General features: G+C 37.7%; 1 protein-coding gene across 1 annotated transcript in view; it reads left to right on the top strand.

The window, feature by feature from the left end:
• Window positions 1-14055, top strand: part of BLOC1S5 (biogenesis of lysosomal organelles complex 1 subunit 5) — a 40299-nt gene extending 26244 nt beyond the window's left edge. Inside the window, exons 4-5 of the mRNA XM_079713301.1 lie at window positions 3286-3344; window positions 13718-14055. Coding sequence (XP_079569427.1) covers window positions 3286-3344; window positions 13718-13912 — 254 coding nt within the window. The 3' untranslated portion in view covers window positions 13913-14055. The remainder of the gene's footprint in view (window positions 1-3285; window positions 3345-13717) is intronic.
• The last annotated feature ends 1308 nt before the right edge of the window (window positions 14056-15363 follow it).

A 15363-nucleotide genomic window follows, 5' to 3' on the forward strand; every position in this document is an offset into this window, starting at 1 on the left:
GCTGGAACTCATGTCCCCTGCGTTGGCAGGCGGATTCTTAACCACTGCACCACCAGGGAAGTCCTTGGCCACCACTTTTCAAAGTTTAAATATAATTATATAATTCCTCGGTCAGTAAATGATGGATTTTTTTTTTACCTTTTTAAAAAACTGTTGATTTGTTTTATAAGGTACTTAGGGGGCTAAGTGTGTCCGATTTTGCTTCACTCTGCCTCTAGCTAGAAAACTTTAAGAACTCATTATGACTTAAAATACTAATTTTTAATAGCATTTGACTAGTTACATTTTTTTACCTGTGTTTTCCTCATTGACCATCTTAACTGTGTAAAGTAAATATTTATCACCCTCTTCCCAAAACATTTATAGTTGAGGAAACTGAAAGTGTTTTAACATGGTTCTCCCTAATAGTTGGAGGAACCGCTGTGCAGTCTTAGTCCTGCTGCTGCCAGAGCTCAAGCTCTTTCAACTTCAGAATGACGCTTCTGCGGAAAAGGTCATAAGGAAAGTCCACCTTTTCTCCTGGATTTTCTCCTACAGCACAGGCTCCTCCTTCTCAGTCTGCTTTGTTAGTTTCCACTTCTCTCCTTCACTTTTGACACTGGGGTCCCCTACGGCTTGGTTCTGGGACATCTTTTCCGTCTGTACACACTATTTGTTCATTGAAATGAATGAATGAGAATTCAGCCAACATCTGCTCCTAATACCAAACCAGAGCTACTTTCTTAGGTGTGTATTTGCGGTTTACACATACACACTGTGACAGAATGAATTTGTTTTTCTTTTATGTGAGAACACAGGGACGCTGTTAGCTGTTGCATGTCACAATTACTGTGTGTGGTGCTAATCTCCTCAAGTAATCGTTTGGTTTAGAGAAAATAATTTGATGAATTCCTAACTCCTTAAAGTCAGTATAGCCTCCTGGGACACTGAGACAGCAGGGGAAGTGGCTTCCTACTGAGTCAGGAATGACCAATATGTGGTGTAGAAGTGATAGGAAGGGTTAGATAAATGGCCCTTTTCCTCTTGGAGTCTCTACTTGTGAAGAAAGGGGAAGAAAGGGTAGTTAGGTGATTTTTCTTAGATTTTAGAAGAGCAGATTTCATTAAATTCAGAAAGCAAACCTTTTTTTATCATGTGGATAAAGAATGAAAAATTTCAGGGACTGAAATTTCTAAAAATGGATATTCTAAGTACAAAGATAATCCTGATAAGGAACTAAAGTGTGCCTTTGTCCAATGTGTTCTAATTAAAATTTTAAAGTATATAACAAATGACAGAATATAAATGTCATAGTCCTCTAACTCTTCTTTTAGATTAAGCCCAGAATGATCTGAAAATGATGAAGCACCCAAACACCACAAAATAGATTTTTTAAGAGTTATGTTCAGAGCCAAGAAAAAAAAAAATACAGGAAATGATAGAACCACCACTCGGGAGAGATGATGTAATATTAATATACCACAGAAAGAAGGCAGAGCTAATCAACTCTTATTTTGTTGTGTTTTCAACTTTTCTATTAGAACAAACAATGATTGGGAACCTTAATTTTTAGTACTAAAGTATTATCTTTGATGTGACTAAAATGAATGGTTACTGATAAAAACATGACTTTTTAAAAGCTGGTTCCTCCCCTTTGCCTTTCTCAGGGAGGGGCCTAACATTTTTCTGAAAGAGAAGTCACAGCCCCTGCCCTGTATGGAACTTTGAACTGGGGGCTGGGTTGAGTGGGGTAGAAAGGCGTAATTGTGAAACAACTGGGTAAAAGTGTTTAAGCAAATGCAAGATAAAGTGGTAGGATGTACACATACCTGGTTAAAGAATTTCAAATAAGAGAAGATCCTTATAGGGAAAGGATTCAACTGGAGGGCTTTATGAAGGCCCTAAACCTTGAACTGGGCTTTTGAAACATGTAAACATTTTAACTAGAGGAAAGGAATAAGGAAAGCACTCTCAGTAGGGAGAGGACAGTGCATAGAATAATAGCAACAGTAACATTTCTTGACTGCTTACCATGTGTGAAGAACTGCTCTGAGTGGCTTTTATTATTAATCTTTCAGCTATTTTTAAGCCTACTATCTACTGCGTTATCTCATCCTTTTCTCGTGTCCATTCTGAAGTCCTCTTATTAGCTGTTATGTTCATTTTACAAATGAGGAGCTACGGTTCTGAGAGATTAGGAGCAGCAACAGCAGCACCTGGCACATAGCAAATGCTCAATAAATACCTGACAAATGGCTTAATGAACGAGCAAGCAAACAAGCCCAAGGTCAGTCACACACGTAATTAAAGTTCAACTCGAGGTTTGACTGAGGAAGGCTGACTCTTAGCCCGCACACCAACCAGCGAAGTAAGTGAAAACGTTTGTGTACAGAAATAAACTGGATCCGGTAAAGGAAGAGGTTTGAACAACTGATGGATTAAACCCAGTTTCATTGTTGAAATTATAAGAGAGGTAGATCCCTGAAGGTAAGAGCCAAGTCTTAGGGTCAGGGGTCTGATCTTAAGTCCTGCTTTCTGTGCCTGTTAGTCATATTACCTCCTTGAGTGACATTTCACTGCGTTATATGCCTCAGTTTTTTACAGATGACAAAAATCTGTAAAATGGGATAGTGATCCTCACCTAGTAGGAAAGTGAATTAAGAGGAGTAATACATGGAAAGTACTTAGCACAGTTCTTGGCACATAGTAATACTCAGCAAATAACTACAGTAATTATTACTAGCAAGTTTAAGTCATTAAAAAGGGAAATGACTCAAAAGGAAGCAGTCCAGAGAAACCTGAATCTGGCAGTGGCAGCCAGGATGAATTAGAAGAGGTGAGAAGACTAGTAGAAAGTCGTCGAAGCATTCTGGGTATCAAGTCCTGCCTGCAAGAGAGCAGGGGTACCAGTGAGGAAGGGGCAGGGGAAGTTAATGAATCAGAGAGACTCTGTAAAGTCTCCGTCCATCAGAATGGAATGATACGTTTATCAGGTGTTTTATACCTTTTTAGAGAATTCTGAGGTCACTGATGACAACTTGTCATTGGAATTAGTACTAAATGCCCTTGGCTTGCAGCTCAAAGCTCACAAATGGTAGTAGTTCTCATTATGACACCCTGAATACTTTTTTTTCCCCTTTTAGCTACCCTACCATGACCAAAATAATACCAGCTTTTTTTGCATACTTTCTTGAGATCTAAAACAGTCCAAGTGTTGTTTTTTGGTTTTGTTTTTGTTTTAATCCAGGTAAATTTCTCCTTGAACAAGGGCTGCTGATTGAAAACCCACTCTCTGTTTTATTTCAGTGCAAGCAGCTACTGACTCGGTCTGTAGACTCCAACAGAGGGAACAGGAGCGAAAAAAGGTAAAAGTGGACCATTTGGATAATGGAGGCTGTAACTCCAGGGCTTTTATTATCATCATATTATTAGCAGTTGCTTTTGATTTTAAAAAATTCTCTGAATTTGTTTTCTCTTATGCAGTGATTTTAAAAGATTAAAAAATGGCTAATTCATTGAAGATGTGTTGAGGAGCTATGGTCACATAATTGCATGATCTGTATTTTTATAATTCAAATTGCAGACCTCTTTCTCTCCTTTTCAACTTTTCCCTGAAAGTGGTATTTGTCTCTTAGAGGAGAAAGAATAGGACTTTTACATGGAACAAAAAATACCCACCAGATTGGAAATATAAATCTTCAGGCCTGAGGCCTTGAGTATATTATGTATATTTCTTCTAGAAAAGGAGGCATTCATGCCTGTGGATGGGTTCTTTAATGAATAGTCATAAGAGTGTGTGAATCACTTGCTGGGTAGTGCTTTGCTTATTTGAATTATATCTTAACTAAATTCAGATGTGGAAAAACAGCACAAGAATTTAAGTTCCTATAATAATTTGGTGTTTTAACTTACAGTTTTCATGAAGTATTTTTATAACTTTATTGTTCTAAACTAGTGGGGATACACTTGTTAAGAAACGTTGAGTCACTCTGAAAATAATGCCTTTTTGTGTGTTTATATCAACAAGTGTTACTGTCTCCATTTGTCCTGAATGTGTGGTTTATCCATAATAATGGTACCGATCTGGCACTGTAAAAAAAAAAAAAATATGGACCTTGCCCAAGTTTAAATTTCTCCACCCTTTGCTCAACTCTTAATGTTGATATAAATTTAAAAATTCAACAATTTCATGAATCAAGCCTTACTGAAAAGACAGTTAAGCCAGGTGGGAAGGCTGCCCGAGAGGAACAGGATCCCAGCAGGCCTGTTCCCAGCAGGTTGGGAAGCAGGGCTGTTGGGAGAACACTGATAACATGGCAGGGCAGAGCCGTGGGCAGGGAAGTTGGTGTCGGGTTGCAGTGCTTGCACAGTGTCTGGAGAGCACGGTGGGGACAACCATGGGGGCTTCAGTGTGCCATGCCCAGCTGGACAGCAGATATTTTTTTAGTCTCTACTTGGCTAGGTGCCACTGGGGGTGAAAGATTTTAATTTAAGTTTAAGGCAGTTCATACATGTAGGAGCTAAAAGTCTAGGAGTCCCAAACCACTAACGCTAATATAATGTAGGATAAAGTAAGGGCTGTGATAGTTACAAAGAACTTTGCACCATCTTGGCAAAAAGTGTAATTTACTAGGAAGATAGTGGCATCCGAGCCCAACCTTGATCAGTGAGTAGGAATTCGAGTGATAGAAGATGGGAAGAAAGATACTGTAGGATAAGGGATATAGTGGAAGCAAAGGCAAAAGATGGGAGAAGTCGGTGGTCTCACGGAGCTGGTAGGTAGACTGTCTAGATGGATGTTTCCAGAGAAGAATGTAGAGAATCAAGCATTCAATGTTAAGCAGTTTGTTGTGGAAGCACCAGGAACATTCCTGTGTTTGAGAATCAGAAAGACTTTTTCTGATAGAACACTGGCTGTGCTGGCTGTTACTGGCTGTAACTTATGCAGTTCTCTTGGCTTTCAAAATAAAAATGAAAAAGGGGTGTTTTGTACGTGAATACGCACTCACATGATATTGGTCTTTATTTCTAAGACATTCTCAGGGCAGTTATGATTCTGATAAAATGGCAATCCCTGTCATTCTTAAGCAGAACTAACCTAACATTAAATTATAATTGGGATAGATGGTTCCACTTGTCACTTTGAACTTTTTTCATGTTTGGTGTATTAACTGTATGTAAGTAGGAAAATTACCAGATTGGGTAAACAATACCTGGTGTCTTCTGTTTCTGGTACTTGCCTTTATTAGCTAACTGTATGCCCTTGGACAAGTCTTTGAGCTTCAAAGCAAATACTTGTTTTACTTACCAGATAGATTGATGTTCTACTTACCTGATGTATTGTGTTATATGGTTTATGTGGAATAGCTTTACTTTCCAAATGTCAGGTGGCTTTTTTCCCCCATCACCTCGATCGTGTGTTTAAGATGCAGGCCATCACTCTGGATAAGAGCCCTGCTGTGGTCTGTAGGGTTGGTGAAGCACTCGATTTTCTAAATTGAAAGATACTGTCCCTTGGTTTAAAAAAAAATGGCCTCAAGAAATAATAAAGCCCTTGGGGTATTTTGGTCTTAAATATATTTCTTACAGGTACTATCTCAGAGAATGTTATTGAACTTTATTTTTTATAGAATACACATTAAAATCAGTATTTTAGAATATATTGAAATGTAGTCTTTATTTCTTTTATTAGTGCTTATCTAGTTAGCAGAACATTTGAAATATGGATCTTTAAGGTCTTTTTTTTTTTTTTAAGTGCCATATCTGATTTTGCCAAAACTTCGTTTGGCAGAGGTTTCAGACTACATATATATAAGACAGAGAGGTAAAGTTTAATTTCTCATCTAGCAAATATGTACAAAGCAAAATTGACCTCTAGCTTCATTTTACAATCTAATGTTAATTGTTGCCTCGGTTATTCTATTGGCTACATTTTGTATATTTGAATGGCTCTCAGAACGAAGAAAGATGGGAGTAGTAATGCAATAAAATAGACTATTGCCATTAATCATTCTTTTATGTCAAGACAATTTGTGGAATTCTGTGGGAAGTAAGTTACGATAAACGTCATTCATCCAAATCATATTTCCCACAATTGATATCTAAAAGTACATTCAGAAGAACAATAAATGCACATTCCCCAGTTATTTGACATATGTCTTAAAAACTGGTAACTGATACAAGTTGCATATTGGGCACTAGCAGTAAGAGTAGTGAAATGAAAATACAATTGGCTTATAAAATTCACTGACTTAAATAAGCTGTCAAAGGCAGATGATGAGCTGATTAATATCTGTCACTGGTTTAAACTTAGGTTCATGCACAGGCATCAACTATTGAAGTTCTGTTCAACCAGACGACAGATAATAATAAAGTAAACATGAATCCTTTGATTCCTCTTGTCCACAAATATTTATTAAATTTAGTTTTCCCTCTGTATGATTTTTTTTTTATGAGAGCAATGAGATAGCATGGTGTATACATTTTTTCTTGATGGAGTTTGAACATGTCGGGTAATCGATCAGTACAGTCGGCCCTCTGCATCGGCTGGTTCTGCATCCATGGATTGAACCAAAGTATTTAAAATGTGTGTTTTTTTAATTCCAGAAAGTTCCAAAAAGCAAAACTTGAATTTGCTGCATGCCGGCAGCTGTTTCCATAGCACTTACACTGTATTTATATAGCATTTATATGTATTAGGTATTATAAGTAATCTAGAGATGATTTAAAGTATATGGGAGGATGTACAGGTTATATGCAAATACTACACCATTTTTATAAGGGACTTGAGCATCTGTGGATTTTGGTATCCATAGTGGGGGGGGCGGTCCTGGAACCAAAACCCCATGGATACCACGGGATGACTGCACATAGTATTCTAAATATTTTAAATAATTACTGGCAGTTGTTATTCTGATACTTCTTATTGAAGTAAATACTTTTTCATTTATCTGTGTAAGGCATATGTAAAATTAAAGGCACATGTATTGCTGACAGATGTTCCAAAGAACCTTTTAGACATTAGTTGCTTTATTCAGAGTTTTCCCTTAGACCAGGGTTTTTCAACTTCTGCACTATTGACATTTTGGAGCAGATAAATCTTCATTGTGGAGTCTTTCCTGCATGTTGTAGGATGTTTAGCAGCGTCCTTGGCCTCTACCCACTAGATGCCAGTATCACTGCCCCCCCCAACCTGTGTTGTGATAACCAAAAACCTGGGGGACAGGAGCCTCAAAATCACCCCCCACTGAGAATTACCGACTTAGACTAATGCGTGCAAAAATGTGTTTTTATTATGTATCCATGAGTTCATTTATAAACCTGGTCCTAGACACAGTTTGCCTTCAGGATTGACTTTTCTTCAAATGTATCTCCAATGGGACATAAGTAAGCTGGGTTATTACTACTGTTTCTTTCTGTTGTAGAAAGAGACAAAAACCATTACAGCTAATTTTTTTTGGTACACAGTTATAGCTCATTAATAAACTTTCTCTTTATTTTCTTTTAAAGTTGGCATTTTCTTTTTATCTTGGGAAAACAAATGTATCCACTTCTTTGAGTATGCAATTGATTTCGTTTAGGAAGAACCCTCTGAAACTTGATTTGAATTATTTTTATTGTGATAAAATACACAGATATGTCGTTTGGGAAAGTATTAAACATAAGGATGAGTCTGGAAGGCATTCATAAAAGTCATATTTCACAGTGAATTCTAGAAATTGTAATACTACCTTTATTTCTTTGGAAACGTGGCTCCCAGTGTGTCCACAGTATAAAAATTTTAACTACAGGGTGAAACATACAAATTTAAGTAAAAAAAAAAAAAAAAGTAATGTAGAATGATAGATTTGAACTAATTCAGGTTTTATTTCTGCAGTTGCTCTGCTGGATCATTTTTTATTCTATTTTATTTTTTTAAATTTTATTTATTTTTTGACTGTGTTGTGTCTTCATTGCTGCGCGCGGGCTATCTCTAGTTGCGGTGAGCGGGGGCTACTCTTCGTTGCAGTGCATGGGCTCCTCATTGTGGTCGCTTCTCTTGTTGTGGAGCCAAGCTCTAGGCACGCTGGCTTCAGTAGTTGCGGCACATGGGCTCAGTAGTTGTGGCTCGTGGGCTTAGTTGCTTCTTGGCATGTGGGATCTTCCCAGACCAGGGATTGAACCCGTGTCATCTGCATTGGCAGGCGGACTCTCAACCACTGTGCCACTGGGGAAGTCCTGGATCATTTTTTAAATGCAAGGACATTTAGTAATTCAGGGATTAGAGGGGCTGAGCATCTAAAGAAAGCTGACATGATTCTGAACTGTTAGGAGTTTTGGAAATGAAGCTGACATGATTCTGAACTGTTAGGAATTTACTTTTGGAAATGAACGTGTGTAGCTGACTCACATTGTTCAGGACTGGCTCTGTAACTGGAAGTCCTTTAAATTAACTTCAAGGTTTATTAAAGGATAAACAATAAAATGTGTTAATTTGAAACTTATGTAATTACTAAACTTCAACAGTAGCCTCAATAATTGTTTAGAACTCAGACCAAAGAAGGATTTTGGGGTTAAGAGTATTTTATCACTGACATTACTCAGTATTGCCAACACCTGGTGATAATAAAAACCAGTCTTTCAGTTGTGTGTGTCATTGGTTTAAATTCTGTTCAGACAGTGCACTCCCTTGTTGCTTGCACCCAGGGCAGAGCTCTCCCACCCTCGTGCTGTTGGTATGCCATTAGTACATATAATATCGTTATTGAAAAAAGAAAGCTGCAGACTATCATGTGTCGTATGACTACATTTTGTTGTAATTAAGTAAATAGGTTTGTATGAACAAAGGAAAAAGCGTAAGTGTACCCATCAAACTAGTAATAATACTAGGAAAAAGGAAACAAGGGAAAGGATTTGTATGTGTATGTTGTGGGGGGCACTGTCCCTTTATATTCTTGTGTTTGAATTTGTTTCTAAGATCTGTGATACTTCTTTAATAAAAATTAAGGGGAAATGCTAATATAAGAGGAATTAAGTATTTATACTTTCTATTTTGATAGATTTTTGCAAATTGCTCACCAAAGACCCTAATTACTGCCACCACCATGAATATCAAGTTTTAAACGTATAATTTAGTATGTACTCTTTTGGTAGCTGCTAGAAATTTAACTGCTCACCGTAATTACCTATTACAGGTAATTTAAAGCTTTAAATGGTAAGTAGTTCCATTACTATGTTGTGTTCCTTCTGTTAGTCTTGTGTGAATCTGTTGCACATAACGATAGTTAGATATGATCATTATTTTTCAAACGCATTTCAACTATAGAGGAATCCTCCTTTCAGACTAAATCTGATGTAGAGCCCTCTATATTGAACGTGGAAGCCGAATTACTGTGCACAGACGATGACGGTCTGCAGTTAGCTCACTGTTTATAAAAGATTGTTCCTTATTTCTGAGAGTTCTTTTTAGTTGTAAACAGACTCATTGGCATGTTAGGCTAAATCTTTGGCGTTTATAACTTGCTCTGCGTGAACTGGAGGCGTGCTGCCCTTAGGACGGGCTCGGTTCTTGAGGAGTTGGCGCCTTTGCTGCTTCAGCTCAAGGATCATTCAGCTCCTGTTGTTCTGTTCTGGTGAGGTTACTGCTGCCCAGACTGTGTTTCCTGACATTTTGAATAGATATGCCCTGAGGTAACCTTCACTCCTGTTGGCTTAGAATAGTTTTTAACTTGCTCCTGGGTGATGATATGTGAGATATAGCTAACTCGGGATTTTTCTGCTGTTATATACAATAAAACCTCATGTGTCTAGAAGTCTTAGAACACGAATCATTCCATATAGCCAGGTCAACCACAAAGCTGAGATTTTTATCATCTTGAAGCATAGTACTTTTATCACTTTAACTATTTTGGATGGAAATCTTTGAAAATATATTCCACACTTTTCTGGTTTTTATAAAAAGTTTATTAAATGTTACAGGTTAATTTTCTTTATGAATTAGGAATTACTGAGAATGTAAAATTTTACGCTATGGTGAAAATGGTGATGTCCTCAGGGAATTAGAGAGAAAAAAGTGTTTCTCTATTTCAAATGCCCTCAGATACTGTCTGTTTCTAAGTTTCTGTATCTGTCTTCTTTTTTGTAAGGCTGATGCCTATCATTTCTTCCTATCTCATTTATCAGCATTTTCTTTAATTTGACTTTTAATATGGTATAGCTTTGGAAAACAGTTAACTAACCTGGTTAGAATTGTAAGGTAGGGCAAATAAATTCAGAATCAGAAGAGTTTCTCATGAATACTGCAGTATTTTTAAAAGGACTTTGTATTATGTTGTTATTTTGGGCTGGTGTGTGTGTGTGTGTGTGTGTGTGTGTGTGTGTGTGTGTGCGCGTGCGCGCGCGATTTTTTTTTGTTTTTTTTTTTTGACTGCTTAAAGTTCTTACCATAAAGTTCTCAACTAAGTTTCAGGTAGATGTTATTTTCTGGTAGCTGACTTTTGTTTATAGGTAAAGATGACAGTGTTGTCAGTACAGGAATATACAAGCTACCCCTCCCTTTTTTTCTTTACTAATTTTTGTGGAGAATACACGATTGCAAAGCAGTTATTGTTACTAAAGGTGGGAGACTAAGAAAGGATAGATAAAGTAGAGTGGCTTCCAGACCTTTTTTTTTCAAATTTTATTGAGGTATAGTTGATTTACAATGTTGTGTTTAATTTCTGCTTAAGCAAAGTGATTCAGTTATACACATATATATTCTTTTTCATATTCTTTTCCACTATGGTTTCACAGCATATTGAATATAGTTCCCTGTGCTATACAGGACCTTGGCGTTTATCCAACACACACACACACACACACACAAGTTTGCATCTGCTAATCCCACACTCCCAATCATTCCTTCCCCTATCCCCCTCCCCTCTTGGCAACCACAAGTCTGCAGAACTTCTTGATACGAAAGCAAGACTAGATTTTCAGCTCGGTTAGGGAATTGTCAGTATTCAACTTCTTTTCACCTGGACTAGGAGGCCAAGAAGTGATATGTCTTATGAAAAAGCTACTTGGATGTATATGTCTTTGGTAATAATATTCTGAAGCTACAAAATAGAGAGAGAGTGGTCTTTGGCAATATCTTAATTAAAGTCTTCTCTACAGCCAAATGGTAAATAGTGGAATCATCCAGGAAGATTGAATTGAGTATGGGACTGGGAGGGGAGAACTGTTACTTTGATTTGAGTTGCCGTGTATTGTTTGAATTATAAAAATCTATTGCTAAAATCAGATTATTAAAATTAAAGATTTAAAACCTTAAATTGAAGAGGATTAAAAAGTGGTTTGATCTGCCTTCTAGATGCATTGCTCATACCTGTATAATAATGCTTACCTTCTATTAAGCACTGTAGGCACTGAGCTAGGAACTTGACATGATACAGATTTATTTATGAATGTAAATATTCTTTTCCTCATTTTAAAATTAAGGAAAATTTAACGTGGCCAGAGTCATGCAACTGGTAACAGGTGAACCAGAATTTGAAGCCAGGTTTATCCACTTCCCAAATCCTCATTTTTCTCTGTTGAGCTGTATGGCAACTTGCTGCCTGGTGGGAAGTAGAACCTGGGCTGTTGCCTCATGGCCCAGATCACAGGGTCAGCCAAGCTAATGACAGTGCTTCAATTAAAAAGAAAAGACTAATCTGTTAAACAGCTTCTGAGCATGCAGGGTTAGTATCCTCTGTACTTATTAGAAATTAATTTTCAGCCAAAGCAAGGCATCATTTTGATGAAATTTATTTGCATTTTTCTTCTCTATAACTTTTCTCTTAAAATATAATGGTTTTGTAAAAGTTCCATGAAAAGAATTTAATGAACTCTTCATGTTTTATTCATCTTTTGAAGAATTACTGTCCATGAGGCTGAAAGGTTAAGAAGAAATGTTTTGAATTTTGTTTAACCTGTTTCCCAAACTTACTGGATCAGCAGATCCCATCCTAACCCTCTCTCCCCACCACTGTACTGCCTGTTCCGATCACATGGGTCTGCGGGACATATTTTAGGGGAATGTTTCACTATAACTGAAACTTCAGATTCACTTCTAACCTCTCACCTTGGTGCTGAGGAGCTTTAGATCAGATTGGCAGAAAAAACTCTTGCAATAGTTTTTTTTGTGTGTCTCACAGAAGACCTTTAGCCATCTACGTAAAACTTCCCTGGAAAGATCGGATTTGCACTTCGTGATAGAAAAGCCATAGGTTTGGGTGTCAGCAAGTCCTGAGTTTGAGTCTACAATGTAGTAGCTCAGTGACCATGGAGAAGTAAATTTAGTGTTCTTAAGCCTTAATTTGTTCATCTGGAAAATGAGAATCCTGTAACCTCAGAAGTAAATAAGATATACAAAACAACTAGCAGAAATACACCTTTCATAGATACTTAGAGCACCATGGCTTCTCCACCTTGCTTCTCATCATGGCCCAGTTGAGAGAGAAGATAATGGGTGGCATTATAGGTGGCAGGAAAACACGGCTTCTATCTTTTTCCTGCTAGCTCTCTCAGCATCTGAGTTACCAGTATTCTGAGTAACCAGGTGTCCTCCTGTTTTCATTAGAGCTCTGGGATTAGTAAGCGTTTTGGTGCTTTGTAGGTTTTTGGTGGTTTGCATCTGTCACAGTGCTTGTTTTCTTAACAGGACTTAGTCTGTGGCAAAACTTCTAGACACATATGTAGAATACTGAGGCAGAGATATAAAGGTTTTTTTATACTTTCTTTTTGTATTTAGCTCTTTGTGGGTTGGCCAAAAGTTTCGTTAAGGTTTTTCCGTAAGATGTTACGGGAAAATCCGAACGAACTTTTTGGCCAGCCCAATACATATTCAAAGATAATAATTTAAATTATATTAAATTTATGCCTTTTAATTTATATATTGTTTCATCTTTATTGTTGTGTTACTCAAAAGAAAAAATTTGTCCTCATATAGAAATATTAAGGGACATCTCAAGATGAACTTAGATATTTGACACAGATGCTTTTGCCGTTTATTTGCTTTAAGTTTTGGAACTGAACCAAGAGAGAGTTCTTGAGTTCTCTTCCAGTGATTAATAATCTATGATTCTTTTAATGTGTCCAAAAAATATTTTATGTGAGACATGCATTTTAATTTCTTAAAATAACAATTCTTTTGGCATGTATTCTTTAAACTTAATTTTTAAATTATATGCGATTAAATGGAATTTGTGGAGAAATAGAGGTATGAAAATTTACCTGGATTATGTTTGATTCTGTCATTTAAAATACTAGACATTTTTGAAATTTCAGAAATGTGAATGCCCATGTTTGGGCATAGTAAGAGAAGCCTTAGATGTTTCTAACATGTCATGTTCTTGTTGGACATTAAAACTATAAAGCAGGGCTTCCCTGGTGGCGCAGTGGTTGAGAGTCCGCCTGCCGATGCAGGGGACATGGGTTCGTGCCCCAGTCCGGGAAGATCCCACATGCTGCGGAGCGGCTGGGCCCGTGAGCCATGGCCGCCGGGCCTGCGTGTCCGGAGCCTGTGCTCCGCAACGGGAGAGGCCACAACAGTGAGAGGCCCGCGTACTGCAAAAAAAAAAACAAAAAAAACCTATAAAGCAGTTTTGTCACTGTGACTTATAAGCCAATTGTTACACTGTAGTGAGCAAATATCAAGAGGTAGTTATTTTTGTCTCTCTGCATAGAAAAATAATTGTCTGCAAAAATGTCCCATGACTTTCAAATTTTCTTTTCTCAGATGCATAATGACCATTTAATAGCTAGTGAGAAACAGCATATAATGCAGTGGGAGGATTTCATGAAAGAACAACACAGCGAACAGGCTGAAGTGGACGAGGAGCACAGAAAAGCCATGGAGAGGCTTAAAGAACAATACGCCGAGATGGAGAAGGGCCTGGCAAAATTTCCAGCCTTTGGAGAACTTGAACCATAACAGTGACAGACTGATGCGAAAACATTGCCTTCCCCTCAGAAACCGCTCCCACCAAACCGCTTAGCCTCTGCCTCAAGTTTAGCAGTGTATTCAGTGGCACTCCTCTGCAGAAAAAAGAAATTGCTACCGGAGTCTTAGCTGTTTCCTAGAAGAAGAATGCCACATCTTCCCGGTTTTAAGTTCCTGTATCTGCCTATAGCTCTAAATGGGGAGAAGTAGGAGGAAAATGGTATAAACATGCTCTTTGTTAATGAGGATTGGTCTTAGTTTCCATTGATTATCTCGGAGAACTGTAAATACAGACTTCTTAGAAAAGAAATTAATTCATCCTTATGCAGGGTTAATGTTACTTTATTATTGTGGCTCAGAAGGCCGATATGGTGGCTGCCTGTCAGAGCCTCCCTGGCTCTTGGAGGAGTGTGTACAGTGTTATTCCATGAGTAATGTACTGAGAAACAACTGTCCTGGAAGCAGAGGCCACATTGAAGAGAGTCAAAACTTTGTCTCTGCTCTTCAAAGAGAGCCACGTTGGTCTCTGAATTGGCCTGTTGGGAGAAGTTGCAGATTTTGCATGGCAGCGTAATGCCGTGTTTCACTGGATGACAAGACATGCTTGTTAAGTTCGTGGCCTTCCAGCACTTCATATTTTCAGCTTTTAAAATGTGCTCACAAGGACAAGCTTACCAAAAATAGAGTTGACTTTTAACCTTTCCAAGAACCATAATCTTGCCCATAGATTTACCTCATTTTTACGTGTGTTTTGCTGTGGGTAAGCTTTGTAAGATAAATAATGTCTATACATGTTTCAGCTGTTCAATGAGTAATCAGCAAAATCTGCCAAGGCGTCCCTCTGGAACCATATAAAGATTCTGGCTCTGAGTAAACCAGAAGTATTTGCCCACATGGCAAATGACCCATGTTAAATGTAAATCCTTTTTAGTGTTTAACGTCTGTTCTCATAAGCAGGTGTATTAAGATGAAACACGTACCCGTTCTGTCATCACTGTGATCTTTAAAAATCTGCATTTACCAATCTAATTGAGGAACTAAGTTGATTTTTTATTTACCATAAACCAAGCTGAATTAAATGCAATAATTTCAAGAGATTTATGGCAAATGAATTTGAGGTATGGATAAATCTTTCAGGTCTTTTTTTTTTTTTTATTGCTCTTCAGTAAAGAAAGGCACAAGAAAGAAAATACTCAACTCTTGTGTTATCTCAGTGTTGCTACCGCAGAAAAGTGACAATGCTTGCTTGTGTAAATTTATGGCTTGCTGTCAAAGCTTCATTCTTGGCTGCATGTTGAAAAGTGATTAAAGTTAATAGAGGAGATGAAATGAGTATCTGAGATTTCTTTCAGTAACACTGAACTTCTGCCAACTCCGTCTGTCCGCTACCGTAGGCTTGACAGGTTCATCCATCATCCTGTGGTACCTGGACGAAAAAGAGC

Source organism: Hyperoodon ampullatus (assembly GCF_949752795.1).
Source record: "Hyperoodon ampullatus genome assembly, chromosome: 10".
In the NCBI taxonomy this organism is placed as follows: domain Eukaryota; kingdom Metazoa; phylum Chordata; class Mammalia; order Artiodactyla; family Ziphiidae; genus Hyperoodon; species Hyperoodon ampullatus.